The sequence below is a fragment of the Amphibalanus amphitrite genome, unplaced genomic scaffold (assembly GCF_019059575.1).
Source record: "Amphibalanus amphitrite isolate SeventyFive unplaced genomic scaffold, NRLGWU_Aamphi_draft 000067F_arrow, whole genome shotgun sequence".
Lineage (NCBI taxonomy): Eukaryota > Metazoa > Arthropoda > Thecostraca > Balanomorpha > Balanidae > Amphibalanus > Amphibalanus amphitrite.
Window position 1 is genome coordinate 970,243 of NW_024881563.1, and position 23,381 is coordinate 993,623.

The 23,381-nt window shown below is 48.2% G+C and overlaps 1 protein-coding gene across 2 annotated transcripts in view; it reads left to right on the forward strand.

The window, feature by feature from the left end:
- LOC122378894 (protein strawberry notch homolog 1-like) overlaps positions 1–23,381 on the forward strand; it is a 550,127-nt gene that overhangs the window by 507,663 nt on the left and 19,083 nt on the right. Inside the window, exons 24-25 of one of the 2 annotated variants that reach the window (XM_043360535.1) lie at positions 12,525–12,726; positions 20,986–21,105. In XM_043360535.1, the coding sequence (XP_043216470.1) occupies positions 12,525–12,726; positions 20,986–21,105 (322 nt within the window). The remainder of the gene's footprint in view (positions 1–12,524; positions 12,727–20,985; positions 21,106–23,381) is intronic. The other variant, XR_006256101.1, reaches the window with a different exon arrangement.

Sequence of the window (23,381 nt, forward strand, 5' to 3'; positions counted from 1 at the left end):
GGCAAATTTTTATGGGAAAATATTGATGTTTAGAGGTCGCGAATCAAGGTCAAAATTCGAATTTTGGTGGCAGATTTCAATATCATTAGAATCGTTTCTGACTTTCCTATTACGCTGTAATCGGATGATAATGAGGCATTTCCTAGTCATTTTCATATTGTTTTTTGATATTTCATGCAGCTTCGGTCACACCAGAACGCTGGTCTATGTACTCCACTACTCAAGTTCCTCCTCTCTAGTAGATTATTGGCGCCTCATTGGAGGGAGGGGTATCATGGGCAACGGGCACCCAGATCACTTTGTTTGTAGCCTGGTTAGCAATTGCAGTCGATCTTCGGGTGTCAGGTTAGCGTTTTCTGTGATCTTTTCAACGGCATGGAGGAAGAACTGACGCTAATCTTTGTCTTTCATGAGTGCTAGTCCTACATCAGCGCCATGCCGCGTCTGGTAAAGTCATTCACCAACCGCAGCTCCCGGACTACACGAGCTGCGGTTTGGTAGCTGCTGTCCTCCCAGTGGCCTTGGTCATTGATGATGAGCCCCGCGTCCAGGTCGTGGATCCTTGATAGCTTTTTGAACGACGATGTGAGGAAGCTCACCAAGGTCTCGGTCGCGAGAGCGGCGTTCAGTGTCCACTAAGGACTTATGGGGAGGGTCCTCCCTCTCCTACAAGTCTATTGCCCGCACCATGTCTTGATTGAGCCCGAGGGTCGGGGTCTAAAAGCTCCAGAGTCACCAGGCAGCCGATCACTCAAGTACTACAGGTGACGGCCGAAGACCGGGACTGTCGCCTTCGACAGCTCCTTGTCGGGGTAGGTGCAGAACGAGTTCACGAAGGTCAGGTCCAGAGCCGGCGCAATGGCAATATAGTCCCAAACCAGGCGGCGGCGGCGGCGGCAAACTTGCAGGCAACGGACAGCGCACAGCGTTTGATGACCTGGGCCTCGGCCGCCGTCAGCCGGAGCCGCTCCCTGAAGAGGAAGGCATCCATAGTGCAGATGGTCTTTGCCATCCACCTAACTCAGTGGAGTACTCTGAGGCGGAGAAACGGATGCCGTGCTTGGAACTCCACCGAGAGCAATTACGCAGAGCTTCAGAAGTTTTCGGTAGTCTTCCCGGAGCTAGGCATAGTCCAGCGATGGAAGCGATGGAAGCTGAGCAACAGGTCGTCCCACTCCGGAACGTCGTCGACGGCGAACGCCACCGGTGTGATCCTGTCAATGAAGTATGAACTCCCACCCGCCTTTGAACCTCTTAAACAGCCGGATGTAGAGGCCGCTCGAGATTCTAGGGCAGGTGGAGAAGGCCTTCTCTAGGCCCAGCTCTTACACGTGGTGCCGGCAGGCCAGCTGAAAGACGGGCCGATCCAGCTTCTGCTCGATAAGGGCTAAAGTACCGTTCACCAGCATGCTGTTCGCCGTCGTGGCGTCGAAGCAAAAGGCCGCAGTTCTGCTTCTCCAGTTCCTAGCCCCCCAGCGCTGTGAGCATGGCCTCCTGTGCTTGGATGGAGGGGAGGTTGGGAACGGCGAGGAGCTTGGCCACCCCAATCCCTCCCCCCCCCATCACCAGGACCTAGAATCGGTCGACGCTCCTTCTCTCGCGGTTCAGGATTCGCGGTTCAGCCGGAGTCGTATCAGAAGTTCCATGCCGCAGTTGATAACAGGCTCACGTGTTCTTCACACATTACGGTTGGGCAGTTTGGCCCGGTCGAGGCCAGTTCACTGTTAGAGACGTCCGCTCGCCCGCATGCGCTTGGGAGTGTGCGTCGACGTTTCTCTCTCATGGTAGCCATCGTCAAAGACGTTCCCTTCGTGTGTGCGCCGCAACGGCCGGGTAAGTCTGTTGCTGGCACTGACACTAGAGTCGGAAGAAGCGCCCACGGAAGAACATCCCGAAAGCACAATAAACCAGTGAAGCTCAATGCACACTCTCGCCTCTGCTTTCGCCCGCCGACGATAGGCTGACTCCAACTTCTTCACATTCTCTTCGACAGAAAAGGAGCATGTCTCAAGAACCGATAGAACCGTGGGGCTCGTCCTCCCTTTGGAACAAGGGAGACCGGTCACTCCTCACACTAATCAGAGGATATATATGATGGATAATCAGAGGATATATGGAGGATATGACCTCCACTGTGAGAAGGCACCGGTCGCAGGCCAAAACAGGCCTGACATGGGTAAAACAGCCCAGATCAGACCTGTCTTGGCCTGACCTGGAGTGGCTACGATCGGCCGGAAGTGATGGGATAAACAATTGTTATACAAATAAAGGTCAAAATACGTCGGAAATGACGCTTAATGACCACATATGTCATTCCAAATAGGTTTAAAGCAGTTTCCAAAAAGTTGATTTTTCCCCCAAAAATGTCAACTTTGACCTCAATTCGCGACCCCTAAATATCAATATTTTTCAAAATCATTTTGCACATATTATTTTTTACGGGAATGGAACCAGAAAACTACCCGCACGCCTAAAAATCGGAAAACATAAAATTCACCCTATTGCTAAGTGCCACCCTAACCGATACCAAACCAAATACCAACCAAAACCACGGGAAAATACCGAAACCAAACCAACTTGGGAAACTGAGGGAAATACCAACTTTTTACCGATTTCTTAGCCTCTTATACATTAGTGAGGGCTTATGATACCAACAAAATACCAAACACATTACGATTGAAATACCAAATACCAAGTTGGTATCGGTTTGGTATCGGTATACCAAAAAGTTGGTATCCGATTGACGTCTCTACTAGAGACAGGTCAGTAGGGTGCCGTGCACAAGTCAGTTAGCCTCGCAATTTCGCACGTGCAAGGCCCACCCTCTCGCTTGCTCCGTTACTCGCCCCAAAAGGCGTTATACTGGTTTATCAAGTTTTGTTGTGTTAGACATTTGTTTATGAAGAAAAATTGGCTGCGTCAGTATCGTCACCAATCACCATGCTACTTGGGTTGAACTGTAGGTATCATGGGTTTTGTTTACATTAATGGTGTGGCCCATCATTGTCAATTGGGTCACCACTTTTGGATCATGATAATATTAGGTCGTTCAATAAGTAACGAACAATCGGTCATAACTCATAACTTCTTTATTTCTTTATTTAACACTTTCAAACTTTCACAGATTATAGATCAGACATTTCTGAATGCAGCCTATGCCTCAAACCAGCCGCCGCCCGCCTGCACACACTTCACCCAGCGTTCCGGCCAACGCCGGAATTCCGCCCGGAAAAACGCGTTTTCCGTCTTTTTCACCCAGTTCATGACAGCGCACATGACTTCAGCGTCGGTCTCGAAGTGTTCACCATGGAGGCCATCCTTTAGGGGACCAAAGATGTGAAAATCTGAAGGAGCCAGGTCCGGACTGTAGGGCGGCTGGGGCATGATATTCAGCCCTGTCACGCGATCTCCTCGCGCGTGGCGTGAGACAAGTGCGGTCGGGCGTTGTCATGGTGTATGGTGATGTTGTTGACATCCGAGCCGCGCCTCTTCTTCAGGATTGCTTTTCTCAGTCTGCTGCAGTACTGTGATGTAGCGGCCCGCTGTCCATAGTCCGCCCAGGTTCAAGAAAGCCCAACAGGATGACACCATGACAACGCTCGTCCGCACATGTCTCACGCCACACGCGAGGAGATCGCGAGACAGGGCTGAATATCATGCCCCAGCCGCCCTACAGTCCGAACCTGGCTCCTTCAGATTTTCACCTCTGGTCCCCTGAAGGATGGCCTCCGTGGTGAACACTTCGAGACCGGCGCCGAAGTCAGGTGCGCTGTCAAGAACTGGGTGAAAAAGACAGAAAACGCGTTTTTCCGGGCGGAATTCCGGCGTTGGCCGGAACGCTGGGAGAAGTGTGTGCAGGCGGGCGGTGACTGGTTTGAGGCAAAGGCTACATTCAGAAACATTTGATCTATAATCTGTGAAAGTTTGAAAGTGTTAGATAAAGAAATAAAGAAGTTATGACCGATTGTTCGTTACTTATTGAACGACCTAATACACTTAACCCTGTCTTGACCGGACTCGAAATGACTGACTTGAATTGAAAGAACGTTTGATGGTTCAGGCATGGAAAAGATTCAGGGTTTAAGTTATTGTCCTAACACTTCATGCAGATGACTTGAATCCACATTCCAGTTAAATAACTGACCTGAATATTTGTTAATAGTTACAAAATACAGTTATAAATGTTTTTTGCATTGCAAATAATTAAGAGCTTACCTAATTTGTTTTCGTTACCTTATTTTTAAAGTATTAGGTACCTTTCAAGGCTTATCATATGTCTTGAGAAAGTTTGAAGCACATGTTTGATAATTACCTGATTTCGGTATCTAGTCGGTCTTTCCCCCTATTTCTAAAAATCGGTTCGGTTTTGGCATACTCTCAGTGGTTTTGGTCGGTATCGGTTTGGTATTGGTTTTCAAACCGATAGAGTAGTGGAACATCAATCTGCCCCCGAGTGTACCATAGTCCATAGTAGTGATGTCAATTTCAGAAATTTTGGAAACCAATACCAACCGATACCGACCAAAACCACTGAGAGTCTGAGAGTATACCAAAACCGAACCGATTTTCTGAAATAGGGGGAAATACCGACTAGATACCGAAATCAGGGAATTATCAAACATGTGCTTCAAACTTTCTCGAGACATATGATAAGCCTTGAAAGGTACCTAATACTTTGAAATAAGGTAACAAAAACAAATTAGGCAATATCTTAATTATTTGCATTGCAAAAAAAAAACATTTATAACTGTATTTTGTAACTATTAACAAATATTCAGGTCAGTTATTTAACTGGAATGTGGACTCAAGTCATCTGCATGAGGTGTTTGGACAATAACTTGAACCCTGAATCTTGTCCATGCCTGAACCATCAAACGTTCTTTCAATTCAAGTCAGTCATTTTGAGTCCGGTTAAGACAGGGTTAAGTGTGTTATCATGATCCAAAAGTGGTGACCCAATTGACAATGATGGGCTACACCTTGGGCTACACCATTAATGTAAACAAAACCCATGACACCTACAGTTCAACCCAAGGCTATATAAACCGTTAAATACAAGTATGGTGATTGGTGACGATACTGACGCAGCCAATTTTTCTTCATAAACAAATGTTAAACACAACAAAACTTGATACATAATTGCTTACCAGGCACACTGATCGATAGCAGACACCACTGTAATGATATCGTGATGAAATATAAGTAAAATGTCCATAATTTTACGGAAGCATTGACACACGTCACGTGTAATCTCTTCCATAATGGCGGCCATAGAGGCGGCGGCCATTTGCATTAAACTGTATAAAATAAAGTTTTTCTTTTCTTTTTTGCTTAAGACCACTTAAATCAAAATTCCTTGTATAAATTTTGACATCTTAAAATTAATTCAAGAAAGATTGTGGGCCGCTTTTGCTGAAAAATGAAGTACCAGAAAAACAAAAAGTTCAATTATTTTCAATTAGTTATTGAGCTACATCGGTACCTGGCACAGCTGCGACATTGAAATGTTTTTAGATGTGTTCAGTTTTGAAACTGCTATGTGCGAATCAAGCCAAAAACCAATTATATTTTATGAATGCTTATGATTACATTGCTAGCGATCTGTATCTGTTGAGGAGAGCAGGAAAGAGAACACTAATTGAAGAAAATAAATTATCCACAGGATCATGACAGGATCGCTCACTACAGAGGCTTTTTGAAGTTGAGCGAAGTTGAAGATTTGTGGGATGATGATGAAGTGACAAATGCTGCCTTCAATATAAGTGGATAATGGTGAAGCTAGTGCTGTATTAAACAGGGTTTTGGATAATGGAATTGCATTGCAGTGAAATGGAGAGCAAGACAAGGGCAAGATCAATCAGACTCCTCAAAACAAAGTCAAATTTGTGGCTAATAAATGCTTTGGAAATTTTGAGAAAGGTAGTTAAATTATGTTTTCCAGCATACAGTGAGTTAAACATTAATTCATGTTTATGTAGACATGGCCGTGGATCGATTAAACGTAAAACATAGTCAAAGTATATTCTGAACACCAAGACCAGTTCAAAGCCAAGTCAAAGTCCAAGTTCAAGTCCCAATTCCAAGCGTAGCCCCCCGCTCCAGACCGAATCCCCCCGTCAATGACAATGACCTTCAGACGACCTTTCGTCCGAGAAGGTTCCAGGAGAAAACCCAATCGGCGGCTGCCCTGGCGTCGCAGCGCCAGCCAATCAGCAGCCGCCATCACTGCCACAGCCGTCGCCGCAGAGCACGGCAAATAGCCCACGGCGCGTGAGCTGTAGCCGCGGGCGCTCGCAGCGGCGGAGTTCCACTTCCGACTCTGACTCAGTCGGTCTCGGAGCGGCAGTCCATTCATTGGCGGCAGTTCATTCATTGCCAACATATAGCCACCCGAGCAATAGGCGGCGGCACAGGAGAAGGAGCCCTCCTACACTCCTCCCCGCTTACAAAGAGGCGCCAGCCGCATGAGGCGCGCCGGCTCCAGCGCGCGTCCCCTGGGAACCAGAATAAAAATGCGTCACAACGAGTGACGCCAACAACGCGATATATACAAACGACATAAAAGGTCAGCTCGGGTCATCGGGGCACGAGACAGGACACACATCAGCCGGTAAGGATAAGACGAGACCCACTGCCGTACTTTCCGCCACTCACGCCACGCGCTAGTCGCTCGACGCGTTCAGATCGCGTCCATCTAGGCTCTGCTGGCCAGTCAAAGCACAAGATAAAGCGCGCTAAAGGCAGCTGCGGCTGGGCAGTGTTGCGATCAGGTGTCTTACATTACGGCTACATATCGGTCAGGGGGCTGACGCTCACGCGTAGAGCGTCTCGGAGCCACCGGGGGTACCGCACTGCGAGGCAGCGGTATCGGCCGGAAGGTCACACGGAGACCAACCGACTGCTCTGCACCCTGTGAAACGGCAGCCTCAGCTGAAGGCTCAGCTGTGGAACGCGTCGGCACTTCAGTTGCGCTCCCTGGGACAGCACAGAGACTCGTCCCCGCGACAGGCGGTGACCCAGCGGTCTCCGTCTCTGTCACACTCGCCGACTGACCGGCCTGCTCAGCAGAGTCTGAGCGGCCACTTACCCGGTCTGCCGCGCCACTGGCGGCCGGATCTGACTCCGTCGTGTTATTAGAGGGCACGGTACACGGTTTCAACCTATTGTGGTGCACACACAACATTTTCCCGTCCTCCAGTCTCACACGATAGTTAAGATCCCCGCGCTTGGCGACTATTACCACGGGTTTCCAGGGCCTCATAAACTTGTGATATTCGCCACGCTTGGCAACACCACGAAACAGCATGGCCCGATCACCCACACTGTAATGAAATTCATTCATTTTCCGTTCATACAAACGCTTGTTCTGAGTGTGTCTCCTATCTGACACGCTGAGGGCCTCTCGGTACGCGCTACGGAGACCGCTACACAGCTCGTCTACATACTCCGCGGCGGACCGAGCACGGGCCGTGGTAGGGGAGTCAATCTCAGCGTCAATGGGCAGGTTCGGCTCCCGACCGAACATCAAGAAGAAGGGGCTGTACCCCAACGACCTGTGAATCTGGGCACGGTAACCGAGCATCAGCAGCGGCAGGTGACGGTCCCACTCGCTGTGATTATCCGTCAGGTACTTCGCCAGCATCCCTAAGATGGTCCGATTGACCCGCTCGCAGCGGCTGTTTCCCTGTGGATGGAAAGCAGTGGTGCTCGTTTTCTGTATGCCCATGATTCGGCACAACTCCGACATCACCTGGCTTCTGAAATTAGCGGCACAGTCAGAGTGCAGACGCTTGGGACACCCAAAGCGGGAAAACACTTGTGACGCCAGAGTCTCCGCGACCGTCACAGCCAGCATGTCAGGAAGCGGGAACACCTCCACCCAGCGGGTGAAGTGATCACAGACCACCAGCAGGTGTCTGTTGCCGCGCGCTGTAGTGGGAAGGTCGGTCAAAAAGTCAATGGACACCACCTCCCAGGGCTCAGTTGCGTACAACTCGCCCATAGACGCTCGGGGTGGCGGGTTGGGGGAGCTGCGGCCGGCACAGCGGTCGCACTGCTGACAGAACTTCTCCACATCTGTATACATCCCCAGCCAAAAGAATCGTCTCTGAGCCTGTTTGAACAACTTCTCATGACCGAAGTGTCCTCCACACGGGCCCGCATGCAGAGAAGTGAGCACACCTGCCACAAGCTCAGACGGAATTACCACCTGCAGCGCCTCAGGGGCCTGCGGACGGCTGCGGTACACTTTGAAAATCACGCCGTCGAGGAGGCGTAGCCGGGACCAGTGTCTCAGCCACGGCCTCACAGCGCTCGAAACGCTGTGGCGAGAGGGGCACGAGCCGGTCGCAAGTAACCGTGCCAGCTCGGCCAGCACCTCATCCTTACCCTGCTCACTTTGAATGAAACTGAGGGGCCAATTGAACGCAGAAATGTGCTGGCAGCTCTCCGTCTGACAGCCCACATCATCAACCTTCAGCGCCTCACCTGCTGCATCGGGAGCGCACTTGGCCCTCTCCGGCCTCACTGCGGCGGGTTTTGGGACTGGGGGCACTGGTGGGCGCTGCAACTTACCGTGACCCCGGCGTCGTTTCCCCGGTCACAGACACGGGAAATGTGCCCGTCTCGGCCGCACGTATAGCACCGTGCACGCCGGTGGGGACACGCCGCGCACAGATGCTGCTCGCTGCCGCAGGCAAAACATGCGCGCCGGCCGCGCCCCTGGCGGCCCCCGCCCGGCCGGCCCGCGTCCGACCGACCGTCCCGTGCGCGTGCCGTCCCCGCTCGCCCCGGTCCCCGCTCCCGAGCGGCGGGCTGAGCCGCCCGCGCGACCTGAAGCTCCAGCTGCTCCAGCCGCTGAAGCACCTTTACCAGCATCTCATCCCCACCAGCTTGACTGACCTGACGCACCGGGGCCCGATCCTGAACCGGGACTCGCTCACTACGAATGATATTGCTCACTTTCTCTACGGCTTTTGGAAAGGTTTCGATACCGGTCGAAATTATCTGCTGCCTATACTCTCTCGGCAGAGCCGTGAGGAAAGAGTGGAAGAGCACCTGATCGCACACACTCCCTGGGAACGCTTCAGCCACTAGCGCACGCAGTCGGATGACAAACGCGTCAAGAGAGGTCGACGGGTCAAACTTTAACTGCTGAAGCTGGCTATGAGCATCCAGCGCGCACGGTTTGATGAACAAGTGGCGGAGAGCACTAGCAGCCCGGCTGAACGTGTCCCTCTCCTCCCGTGGGAGGGCCTCAAAAGCATCCCGTGCGAACCCGGTCAAGCACAGCGGCAGGAAGCGCAGCTTGAAGTCATCATCCAAATTGTGAAAAGTGTAGAAAGTGTCCAGATCCGCCAAAAATCTGTCACAGGCTGAGCCACTCTCCCCGGCGAACTTTGGCGCCTCAAACGAAAATCCACCGATCGCCCCGCGGCGCACGTCCCCAGACCCACTCTGCTCCCCGTCCCTGGGATTCATTTTGCCAAAATGACACACCTATCTACACATCACAAACAAAATACATACACTACACAATAGACACAACACAATCGATTAATGCACTTATCTTATAGCCGCTCTGTCGATGGAGATTCTCGCCGTCTGCCCATCCATCGGCCCGCCAGGCCGTCAGGAGCCGCAGGAACCGGCGGCCGCGGCGGTCAGCTGACGCACAGCCGGCCGAGCGACGAGCAGCGTCACGTGACTGCTGACGTCACAGCAGCTCTGGGCCGAAGCCGGCGGCCGAGGAGCGGCGGCTGCAACTTGAAGGCGACGAAGAAGACTGCGACAGCGGTCGCCACGAGCGACGGCTACGGCGGACGCACTCGGAGGCGATCATCGCAATCACAAGGACCTCCACGATGGACGGCGGCGACGACCGAACTTCAAACGGTCACTTCAGTCGCCACGGGTCGCCGCGACTGACAGCGGCGACGAACGAAGAACTTGAAATCTTGAAAGAAATCTTGCGACAGCAGGTGGGCGGCAAGCCAGCCAGATCAAGCCAGCCACTGCCCGCTAACACCGAAGACTAAGGAGGACCAGCTGGCCACTCACTTAACAGTTCAACCCGTCGAGCCAGCGCATGGCTAACGGAACGGCCGCTCACCTCTCGTCGAGCCAGCGGAGCTCACCGACAAGCCGCTCCAACAAACAGCGGCAGAGGCTGCGCACTGAGACACCAGACTGCACTGCTTCACCATAGTTCTGGGCGGCACAAGTCACTGACAGTCTCGACTCAGGCACCAAATCATGGCCCAGGCGGGACCAGACACCAAAACTCACAGTTCCAAGTTCACTGGTCGCACTCGCGAGGTCGGCCGGGGCAGACCACCGAGGTCAGTCGAGATCATCTTCATTTCTTGGTAGCCGGTAGGTATAATATCCAAATCAGGTCATCGTTACGGCTTATCGCGAAAGAGCGAAGCTCGTAAAGCCGCTGCCACCAAATGTAGACATGGCCGTGGATCGATTAAACGTAAAACATAGTCAAAGTATATTCTGAACACCAAGACCAGTTCAAAGCCAAGTCAAAGTCCAAGTTCAAGTCCCAATTCCAAGCGTAGCCCCCCGCTCCAGACCGAATCCCCCCGTCAATGACAATGACCTTCAGACGACCTTTCGTCCGAGAAGGTTCCAGGAGAAAACCCAATCGGCGGCTGCCCTGGCGTCGCAGCGCCAGCCAATCAGCAGCCGCCATCACTGCCACAGCCGTCGCCGCAGAGCACGGCAAATAGCCCACGGCGCGTGAGCTGTAGCCGCGGGCGCTCGCAGCGGCGGAGTTCCACTTCCGACTCTGACTCAGTCGGTCTCGGAGCGGCAGTCCATTCATTGGCGGCAGTTCATTCATTGCCAACATATAGCCACCCGAGCAATAGGCGGCGGCACAGGAGAAGGAGCCCTCCTACATTTATGTCTTGCACATTGGCTTTCTTTGTAAGATAATCATCCTGGAATTTGCTAACACTGATAAGTTGCCATTTAACATTGGTATTTGGTACAGGGTGTTTCACTAAAAGTGTCAAAAAGTAAAAGGTCATAATGCACATAATAACAATGTTTTCTAAGGAAATTTGCATATCATTTCATCCGCAATTGTTGGACATTTGAATATATAAAAACGATATCACCGTCACTCAAACCTATTCCACACATCTGCCCCTTCTTTTGATGTACCGTTTCGGCACGTGTCCGGAGGTCCCGACCCTCACAGCCCGTTTTCATCTTCAGCGTCCAGACTGTCGGCAAAGCCTTGAATTGTGCTCTTCAGCTCCCGAAGTGATGCGACTTGAGTCTTCCTCAGCTCTGCGAGAGCTACTGAGTCACTGACCAAACCAGAGGCTTAGCGGTGACAGATCGGGGCTTCGCGCTGGCCAGGGGCGGGCGGCGAGGCAGCTGATTATTCGGCCCAGGAGCTTCTGGTCCAGTCAGTTCCTGGTGGCTACAGCCGTTACAGTGGTTGATTTTAATAACTTGTAAGGCCCTGGCTATTTCTGATGTTGGAATTAGCTTCTTGTTATCTTCAAAGGCCCTCAAAAAGACCCTGACCTTCTCAACGGTTTCCGCCGAGAGGTGGGGGCAACCCCGCCTTTTTTGGACTGGAACCGGCATCGAAGGAACCCTTTTAAACCTCTCAACAAGCCCTTTGAAACTTTTATAATCTGGAACGTAGCGAGGTGAGAGAGTAAAAAGTTTCCTGAAAAGTCGGCATACGGTTTCAATGTTTCTGATGGCACCAAATGTACATAAGTGTAATTCATCCCTCCTGTTGAGGTGTAAATAACCTGTTCTTGTTCTGCATAAGGAAAAAATGACTAGTAACTTTGGCCTCCTGCCCTCGCTCCGTATGAGTGTAAAATATATCTTAAATGGATAAATAATAAATGTCCAAAAATTTGCAACAAAGCCACGTGCGCAGACACATGATTTGCATATTCTATATATCTTTAATAGGCATTTACTTTTTGACACTTTTAGTGAAACACCCTGTAGACTGATGTATTTGATGTTACAGTTAATGTGTTTGCTCATTTGTTAGGACATCGTGCATTTGGGAGAAATGTGTCATGATTGCCATTTTTTCTTCATCCAGTGTCATTAAGCAAATCAAATTTGAGTTCAGCTGGTTTATCAAAAATGCTTTCAAATCTTTTATGGCAGTAGTTGATTTTCATGATACCGACAAAATACCAAATGCTTTGGTATATAGAACGGAATACCGAATCGGTTTTGGTTCGGTATCGGTATACCGAAATTTTGGTAACCGATTGACACTACTAGTCCATAGCCATAGGAGCCGATCGCCAGGGTAGGTCGTACTCCCCCCCCTTCCGGCCATCCCTGTTGTGAAAAGGCCCTAGCCTCAAGCCTGGGGAGGGCTAAACACCATGCGAGGGCATAGCATCCACAGCTTTAACACCAAGCGAGGACAGAGCACCTACGGCTCCCGGCACCATACTTGGCAGACACATGTGACGCTTACCTGGCCCACTCTGACGTTAACGGGCCCGCTGTGACTGCAGATCCGGATGGAGACGCTGGCTGAGATCAAGAAGAAGTACAAGCGCGTGCAGCCGGCCGAGGCCGAGCGGCACTGGCAGGAGCAGTTTGAGGCGTCCGTGGCCACGTGCTCGCACGCCTACTGGCGCGGCGTGTGCAAGCGGCGCGCTCTGGGCGTCGACTGCGACGTGGGCCGGCGCGCGCGAACCTACCACGTCTTATCCGGTGAGAGGCCGCCGGCCGAGACGTCGTGGGCCCTGGTTCGCAGCACGTCACTTCCCACGCTTCCAGATGTTGGCGCTCGGTTTTCATTTAAAACTGGCGATTCTGCTCATCGGTCAGTTGTTTGAGTTAGGCGCTAGCTTGAGGGGCTGGTGGATCACCACTTTAGGGGCGGTAGTATCTCTTTGAGAAGCGACACTGTGGTTTTCGAGGGGTTGAAAAGCGGCAGCAGCATACCGAGGGCGCCACGGACACTCGAGCGACAGCAGTACCACTTTGAGAGGCGTTAACACCGGATTAACATCGGCTAACATCGGCTAACATCGGCTAAATTTGGTACCACATGAAAGCTCATTCCATAGCATTTTGTTTGATATAAACTATTTTACCGTACGTTACGTGACAGGCGAGTGATAACGAAAGAGCAAAACCCTTAAAATTTCGCACTTGAATTACTGCCACATTTTATCTGGCAACATCTTTTCCTTTATCCGTTCAATCAAATTCCAAGTAATCTACTCGATCTGATACCAAACCAACTAGTCCATACGTCTATTCTAATCTAGTCCTTACGCCTAGTCAGCTGTCTTTTACGATACGCTTGGAGTATTTTACCCTTCTTTGCTCTTTTTAACCAGCTTTTAGGCTTTTTTTAAGCCTTTTATTACGTCGGTTTTCTTGTGACACACTTGCTTTACTTGTATATAGTTATGGGCGCAAAATGACCTTGTAGTCGGCGCGCCCTTAAGCCCCAATAAACAAACAAACAATAACCTCATAACACAAAAAAGTGTTTATAAATTGTGTCTCATTTAAACTGAAGACATCTCAGATAATACGCACGTGATGATAGCTATCATATTTCATATTTGCCTATATAAAAATCAAAACGCCTGTAGGGTAGACCGGGGCAAGTCGCCCCGCCGAGGTAAAACGCCTCACCGATGTTTCTGGGAACTGGCAAGGTTCTGGGAAACATCCTCTCTTCTATAAAACGTACACTATATGATCATTATATGAGCAGACTGGAAAGAAATTGTGATATCTCGTTAGGGAGATATAGCCAAAAATCTGTTTTTGGAGTGATTTTTATGATTTTTTGTCTGATTATGCATCATGGCGTTCTTTTATGGTCCACATCAGGTTAACGATTTTGAACAACTATTGTCTAACGTTTATAATGCCGGGTTTGTTCGTGTTAAATTATGTCTTGCTGGAGCGCAAGGCGTTGTTCTCTGACCGAACTACGTGATGGGGTAAAACGCCCCAGTAGGTCGCGGGGCAAAAAGCCCCATGGGGCGTTTTACCTCATGTGTTGTTCGGACTACCCACTTTCTAATGTTTGGTAGCTGGCGAACAGTAAGTTTCTTTGCCTTTATATGTATTTTTCTCAGCAACTGGATGGCAAAGGAAGTATTTTGTTAACATTTGCATTGCAATAATTTTTTATTTGGCTTTATGAGGCAGGTGAAAAACCTGCTCATACAATAGTGTCATAGCTGAACACCTGATAGGATGGAATGTGCTAAGTTCAGTGCCGTGCCTCCAGAGGTCTAACGGACCTCTCACATAAGATTTAGCCAACTACCATGTTTAACCTTTAATCTTAAGTATGGGGCTACTTGCCCCAGGCCGTGGGGCGTTTTGCCCTGGGGTTGGGGCAAAATGCCCCATTTGCAGTTACTTCATAAATCGCTTCCTAGCTTGGAGTTCGATCATAAGTGAATGAATTTGAGGGGTGCAATTAAAAGTAAAATGTCCAAAGAACGCATTGAGCACAAATTTGGCCTTCCAGGTGATGTGGGACAAAAGTTATATGGCAAAATAAATTATCTGGGGCGTCTTGCCCCAGGCTACCCTACCTATGTATGTAACGCGTCAGTTCTGGTCAGTTCCCTTTGGCCAAGGCCGTATAAGTTCCTTTGGCGGGCTGTTGCGAGGCGACGGTGGGGGTTGCGGGGGTGAAATTTTCGCGCCGAGTCGGGCGCGTGCAACCATTTGTCGTATTAAATTTCGGAGGGGGTGGCTTCGGTGGTTCGCACGTGACGGCCGGCGGGTGCATCTTTGAGGCATTTTTGACCGCGGCCGGCGGCGATTAGAGAGCACGTGCCTTAAGCTCAGTTTCTTCGCTTGGAAAACGGAGCGAAATCAGAGCCGGCAGGTCATTGACCTTTGGTAACGAACACCGGCGCAGAGCACCGCCGGCCAAGAGGAGTCGCCAAATTTTTTCTGGCAATAACTCGGCCGCTACTGGGCCGATTTGAATGAAAATTGATTTATTACGCTGCGCGTATTGCTGTCCCTCTAGTATTTTATTAAAGCTATTTTCATGGCAGTTAATGCTCCACATCTTTCATTTTGGACAATGGGGCAACTGAGCAAGGAGGAAAGGATTCAAGTTGCAAAATCCTACCTCCAAACCAACTCTGTGCGTGGTGCAAACACAGCGGAAATTAAAGGCCCACTTCAAAACAAAAAAGCTCTTCCCACAGGTGTGCAAAAAGTGTGTGAACACCATCAGCGTCCAATGGCTACAGCAGGACGGGGCTCCTCCACACACTTCCGAGATCAACGATGGTCTGGCTCAACGAGCGCATGGGTGATCGGATCATATCCCAGCGTGCCAACGTTAGCTGGCCGCCACGCTCCCCAGACCTATCGCCTCTTGACTCTTTTCTGTAGGGGTTCCTCAAGAGTGTGGTATACGCAAAGAATTATCAAGCTCTGGACCAGCTGAGGAACTCGATCCAGACATGCATCGGAATCGAAAAGAATCCGCTGGAAACATGTGCCCGCGTAGCCCAAGAGTCCTTAAGGCGCTCCGCCATGTTTGCCGAGCGAAAGGGAGGGTACTTCGAGCGTTAGCACGGCTGAACCCTGACTTCTCTCCGTTTTGCACGTGGCACGTGCATTAGGGGTCACCCATACGCATCGAGAATAGCACCATGGCGGCCCACTGCTAATATTTAGCAATAATCAGTGTTGCATCCGCACACGGGAGGTATCCCCGTCACCTGTTCGTATACTCTAATGTGGTTGGGTTCAAGTCACAGTCGAACCCTGATTTTTTACAGCTTTTCTTAAAAACGGCACATCGTGCAGTGACGTTCTATGCATCAGTGGAAAGAGCATCAAAAATTGTATATTATATGAACTTTTCACCTATATATATCTTACTAATGATAAAAGTTATAGAGGAATAAAGAGGCTCCCATTGACTTTCCATGTTAACAATTTTCATTTTCAAACGAACTTTATTAGAAAAAACGATTTCTGCCAGCTTAATGAAGCATACCATACTTTTGTGTTCGCGTCGTGACGGGCAAACGACGCTTTGACCATGTCAGCGGGGCGCTGCAGGAGCTCCGCTGGCTGAACGCAGAGCAGCTTGCTGCCTACCACACTGTGTGTGCGCTAGCGCGTATAATTGAGACGGGACAGCCTGAGTACCTGTACAACACCATTGGGCCGAGAGCGGACCAAAGGCATGCCCATGCAACACGACAGTCGGGGCTAATCACATGCCCCAACATTCGTACCGAAGCTGGAAGGAGGAGAATGTGTTTTCGGGGAGTGAGGTTACTGAACAGTGTGCAGGCTGTTCCCGGCGAGCCTGGGTTCCGCCGTACTGTCAGGCGGCTCGTGGGATCGGCTGGCGCGCTGTGATCAGTTGGTGTATGTACGAGGTGTGGCTAAAAAGAAACCGGACTGCTCGTGCTGACCATAAAGTAGGGGGCCCGAATACTAGCGAGACACTGGACATTAATCTTTATCATATTGTCGTGATGTGTGCCATACAGCACCTCGATATCGCTATTATTCTCCTTTCCACAGCTCTTTGTTTTATTGATGACGCTGACGCTGGTCACTCCGGTCTGGATGTCCTCGACTGATTCAAAATGGGTTTCCTTGACGATGTTTTTCATTTCAGGGAACAGCCAAAAGTCACAGGGAGGGAGGTTTGGCAAATAGGAGGGTGCTTGAGCACCGCGACCTGCTTTTCGGCAACGAACTGCTGAACGCTAATGGCAGAATGCGCGGGAGCGTTGTCGTGATGGAGCACCCAGTTCTTGGCTTCCCAGAAACTCCACTTGGTGCGCCTGACTCGTGAAATGAGGCGTCCCAGGTCTTCCTTGTAGAAGTGACTGGTCGACTGTGGTACACCTCCAGCACGAACTGGCGGTGAACGAATCCCCTATGATCGAAAAAGACGATCAATGTCATCTCCACTCTCGACTTCGACATGCGCGCGGACGTTGATGGACCTCCAGACCTTGGGGTCATCACCGACATCCTCACGACCAGTGCTGACCCTCGTATGCCATTCAAACACTTGCATGTTACACATGACTTGCTCCCCATTAACAGCCTTGAACAGATTCAGCGTCTCTGTTGGACTTTTCTCCAGTCTGGAAAGGAACGTGATGTTCCCTCTTTTTTTTTCGAAGTTCATTGTAGAAGCCTGGCGATGACAAGGCCGCCGAACATCGATAAAACAAAGAGCTGTGGAAAGGAGAATAATTGCGATATCGAGATGCCGTTTGGCACACATTACGACAATATGCTAAAGATTAATGCCAAGTGTCTCGCTAGTCTTCGGGTCCCCTAGTTTATGGCCAGCACGAGCAGTCCGGTTTCTTTTTAGCCACACCTCGTATGATGGGTTTGTGTGTTTAGTGTAAATGTGTCCTCATTGTGTCCGCATTGTAACTGACGTAGAAGAATGAAAAGCCATATTGTATGGATTTCTTTTGAATACATCTATATCTGTATCTGTATCTATCTTCGCAAAAATGATACAAAAACCGTCTAATATTCTTAATGTGAAGCGCATGAAAATTTTCTAGCCTACCGCCAGTTTTGCTGCCCAGGATGATAATGAAATGAACCCACTTCTCGAGTTGAATGTGTCCCGGGTGATATGAGTGGCTTCTAGCGTTTTTCGTATCTTCTTTTTTATATTTCTTTCTAATATTCTTGTTTTAGTCCAGTCTGGTAAATGATTGCATTTGTCTATATGAAGGATGATGGCATTCGACTCTCTATGATATTTGACATCGCTTCAATGTTCTTTTAGGCGTACGTCAATGCCCCGTCCTGTTTCACCTACGTAACTTTTTTCGCAACCTTTGCAAGGGATTTCGTATGCTACACTCTTTTCTTCATTTGTATTTTTACCTGATGACGTTGTTTTGGCTATTTCTTGTATCTTGATTCCTGTTTTCGTTGCGACCTGAATGTTCGTTTTCTCGAGTTGTCGCGAAATTATGTCAGCTTTGCTCGAATTCGGAATCGTTATATATCTTTTCGTTTTCTTCTTCTTTGTGCTTGTTCTGACTTCTTTGTCGTGATCTCTGTTCGTGCGTTCGTCATTTCTTCTCTTAATTCGTATTGCTTTCTCTTTTTGTCGTATTAGGAATCCCTTAGGATATCTCAACTTCTCAAAAGTTTTGTAAATATGGTCAATCTCTTCTTGAAGATATTCCTTGCTGGATATTCTCAGTGCTCTCAAAAAGAAACCGATCACATTGCCGCTTTTTGTACGTTCACTATGAGCCGAATAAAAATATACATAGTCTTCTTTGTTTGTTGGTTTCCTGTATACCTTAAATTTAAAGCATGACTGAGTTCTCACGATACAGGTGTCCAAAAATGTCAGCTGTCCATCTTCTTCATTTTCAATGGGGAACTGTATCTTTGGATGTATCTTGTTCATTTCTTCGAGCTTTTCAGTTAGGCTAGTGTCTCTTGGGACGATGACGAGGATATCATCCACATATCTTAGCCAAATTGAGTTCTCACCGATAATTTTCAGGAAATGTTCTTTTTCAAGAGTTTCCATAAAAAGACATGCCGCAATGGGACTTAATGGCCATCCCATGGCTAGGCCGCTACGTTGTACGCACTCTTCGCCGTTGTAAGAAAAAGAACCGAAGTTCATACATAATTCTACCATTTTCATATAGTCGTTCTTCGGGAGAGGAAGTTCGTCTTCGTTCAGTGATTCGACTACTTTTCGTATGGCATCTAATGCGTCGTCAACGGGAACGTTGGTGAATAATGACTTGAAATCGAAGCTTGCTAATTTCTTGTCATTGACGTTCGTTGTGTCTGCGATTTGTGACATCAGCACTGAGAATTTGCAGTAAGGAATATCTTCAAGAAGAGATTGACCATATTTGCAAAACTTTTGAGAAGTTGAGATATCCTAAGAGATTCCTAATACGACAAAAAGAGAAAGCAATACGAATTAAGAGAAGAAATGACGAACGCACGAACAGAGATCACGACAAAGAAGTCAGAACAAGCACAAAGAAGAAGAAAACGAAAAGATATATAACGATTCCGAATTCGAGCAAAGCTGACATAATTTCGCGAGAACTCGAGAAAACGAAGATTCATGTCGCAATGAAAACAGGAATCAAGATACAAGAAATAGCCAAAACAAAGTCATCAGATAAAAAAAAATGAAGAAAATAGTGTAGTAAACGAAATCCCTTGCAAAGGTTGCGAAAAAAAGTTACGTAGGTGAAACAGGACGGGGCATTGACGTACGCCTAAAAGAACATCGAAGCGATGTCAAATATCATAGAGAGTCGAATGTCATCGTCCTTCATATAGACAAATGCAATCATTTACCAGACTGGACTAAAAGAAGAATATTAGAAAGAAATATAAAAAAGAAGATACGAAAAACGCTAGAAGCCACTCATATAATCACCCGGGACACGTTCAACTCGAGAAGTGGGTTCATTTCATTATCATCCTGGGCAGCAAAACTGGCGGTAGGCTAGAAAATTTTCATGCGCTTCACATTAAGAATTTTAGACGGTTTTTGTATCATTTTTGCGAAGTTTGTGTAATTGTGAAGCATTGTGAAACACAGTGATCAAGGTCGTATGTGACCGAAAGCTTTGTGTATTTAAAAGTAATTTAAAAATAAATATCGTTTGGTAATCTTAAGTTTCTTGAGTTGTCGTTATCCATCCGCTGTTAGCTTAACCTTCCAGGCGGTGGGGGGCATTTTTTGCCCCCCCCCTTTAGTTTTTTCGATTTATCTCCAGAACCGCTGCGCCGATCGTCACCAAACTTTCAGGACCCTCCCGTGAACAGCTATTGCACATTGTGACCAAAAATATTTTCAAAGGCTTTGATAGGTTGGCCACTAATGACGTCAGAGTGACGTCGTTTCTGCCATTTTCGACCCAAAAAAGGTTTCGCGGGAAGAGCTGTCAGGCCTACAGCTTTAGAGATACAGAGCAATGTTTTGACATAAAAGGTGTAGAATTAAAAGGGCTGCAAAACTCTTATCTCGGATTTTTGAAATTTTTGGATTTTGACCCCCAAAAATCAAAAAATACATTTTTTGAATATAATAACCAAAAAACTCCAAAAAGTTTTTTTGAGTTTCGAAAAAAAACGGAATATATGTGATAGTCCCTACGGCTTTCTATCTACATACCAAATTTGAGATCGATACCTCTTTTTTGGCCAAGTTATAGCGAAAAAAACTGTTCAAAATTGATGACGTCAAATTTTCAAACTCAATTTTTAGCAATTCTAGACCTTGTAGCGCAAAATAAAGACCACCATTAGACTCCCCGTGACGGGATGCATCGAATCAATACCCATTTTATGCAAAACTATCAACGTTGAAATTTGACCTTTTTTGACCTGACCTTGACCTGACCTCAACCAGAAAGTGACCTAAACTGTACCTGATGGTCTCATAACCAACACCATTGAGTTGGAAATGAAAAATTGGCCATAAAACATGTATCGCACAACCTTAGTAAAGTTGGGTTCATGTGGTGACCCTTGGTGACCTGACCTGTGACCTGACGTATGACCAGTGACCTCTACTAGCAACATATGTACTAGATAACTGACGCCCGATCGCCGATTTTCGAAAAAAATGCGTTTTCCTCGGTGTTATAGCGCTTTCCCTAGAAGACCCGTGAACGGTGAAACATTTTATCTTTGACCTGACCTGTGACGTCATCGGTGACCCCGAGGTCAATGAAATTTGGTTTCCTTCGACAAATTTGACAGGGCTATCGAACGCCGTTTGAATTTTCTGGATCCGTCCAGTAGTTTCGGAGATACGGGGGGCAAATAATGCCCCCCCCCCCCCCCACCGCGCGAGGTGGCCGGGAGGCCCACCGCCTGCCGGGTTAACACCCCGAGAAAAAAGAGTAGGCCGACAGCAGCTTTGGAGGAAATGACAGACACTAGTGACATTTTGTTGGCCCGCGCCGGCAGGCTCGGTGTTGCACGTGTGGACGCGGGTGGAGGGCGTGCTGTCTGCGGCCAGCGTCAGCCCGGCCCAACAGAAGATGCAGGTCATCCGGGTGCGCTGCTCCGACCAGCTCAAAATCGTCGGTGAGTCACCGGCGCAATAGCAACCATGTAGGTGCTTTTGGTCTCTACAGGGTGTCCCAGAATTACCAGGACATTTTTAATAAACGCATAAGATAGGGAAAAATATTTGCACTTTTTATCGTCCGATATACAGGGTGTCTCAAAAGTTCGCTTACACATTTCCCATGTCAATGAAGCATATAAGAACCGGCCAAAAATCTAAGGTTTTGATGTCCGTGTGTACACTAGACAAATATGCATGCTTTGACAACTGATTCGGAAGGTTGGAAACCAAACCCTTTGCTGTATCTCCAAAAATATTTGCCCATACCGATTTTCGTCACTCCGTCAGCTGCCGGAGGCTGATAAAAGGTTACCAGCTTTCAAGCTCTTGTAGGGGAATCCCCCGCAGTTTCTGCGTCGGATTTAGGTTTGACGAGCTCCCCGGCAACATCCGCTTCTCCCTGAAAGCCGATAGCTTGCATCGACACCATCCGTGAGTATTTTGTAGGTCTTCTCTGGCGCTAACTCCTGCATGAATGACTGGCGCCGACCTCCCAAGCACCATTTTCCTTTTCAAAACAACTCCATTCCTGAACAAATGGGAAGTGCCAGGGGCAAATTTTTCGCAGCATATCGTAGCAGAATGTGTCGGCCATCTGTTTCTTAGACACATATTGCAAAATTTGCAAATCCCGAACGCTCATCATTCCCAATGCCAAGACCTTCGCTGAGTTCCGGAGTGTTTTCCTCAGGAGAGGTTCTGCTTTGTAAACGGCCAAAACCTGTCCATCGTGCGGTTTTGTCCGGATTTTGTGTGTAAAAGAAAGCTATTTGCTCCAGATCTGCCTCTTGAAACTTCGTTAGATAAAACTTTACATTAATTGACACTTTTGGAGGGTCACTTGTCCTCGGCATTGACGATTTTCGCATTATTTTCCCTCAAAATTTAGCGTTATAGATATTATAAACAATTTTAAATGATACTTTGTCTTTATTTTATGATGACCTGCAATTTTTGAAACTGGGTAACCTCTGTCTGTTAGCTTCTAGTCAGTTTTCAATAGTCAGGACTGCATTTTCAGCTGCTTTCCGGAGCACGAGTCTGCTGCGGTACAAGGGTCGTTCAAAGCGCTGTTAGTCTCGCATGGTTTTGTCCTTCAAAAATTTTAGCCACCGTTTTTATTTGATGACCATCATGTTGTACTCATCCTCGCCGACACTTTGCCATGTGTCATTTCCGACCTAACCATTCCCATTACTCGTGAAACAGAGAGTTTCTCAGCCGACCGGAGTATGCGACCTCCATTTTCATGCCTGATTCATGGTCAGAGGTGAACCCTTTTTGTGTGCTCATGAAGGGTCGAATGCGCTTGAAAACAATGAAGCTGCTTGAGGAAGGTTGTTACCAATGCCCATACAAAATTTCGACTGTTAAATTCATGTTGATTCAGAATTATTGACAAAAAAGCATGGCTGGCACCTGTAAGCGAACTTTTGAGACACCCTGTAGTCAACTGGGGTAGCTATGAAATGACACATGGCATATGCACTGCAGTGGACACGTTAGTTACAAGATTAGCCGACAACTAGGGTTACCCGCGTGCTCCGCAACGCGAAGAAGGGTTGTTTTTGACCCGTGGGTATTTGGTTGGTCTGTGTCGATTTGGTTGGTGTCCATTTCGTTCGATTGCTTTTTGACGGCCAAACATTTTGTAGTGAAACAAAAAAGATCCATCGCATCGAGGTGCCCGTGTCCTATTATCATGCGTTCTACTTAAGAATGATTCGAAAACTGGCGTGAAGTCTTTTGAGGGCCATCGATGAATTTCGCTAAAAATGGCGATGTAATGGTTTGGAACATTTACATTTTTAAGAATACTGTTGCCCGTCACGCAAAAATGAAGAGTGAATATTGAACAGAATTGAATGCTCTTTCCAACGGTGCCAATTTTTAATTGCCAGAGATATCAGATCATGGAGCAAAACCCGTGTGATAAATAAAGTGGCACAAAATTGACAAACACCATTTTCTTCCGTGATTTGTACCACCTTTATTTGGATCAATCAGCTTTTAACAATTTTTCCATGAGAGGCGGTACATTTCTCTTGCCAATAGGCGTTGTTTCAACTCGCTCCGTCTGACGGTCACCTGAAAATAATATTAATTCCGAAATCCGTCCAAAACGTCAATTTTCCAAATAAAAGTGCCCTCCCCAGTGCACGTGGCGCGTGCTATCCTCTGTATTGCACACCATTCAACTGCCCATTCAATTATCTACACGATGCTGTTTTCC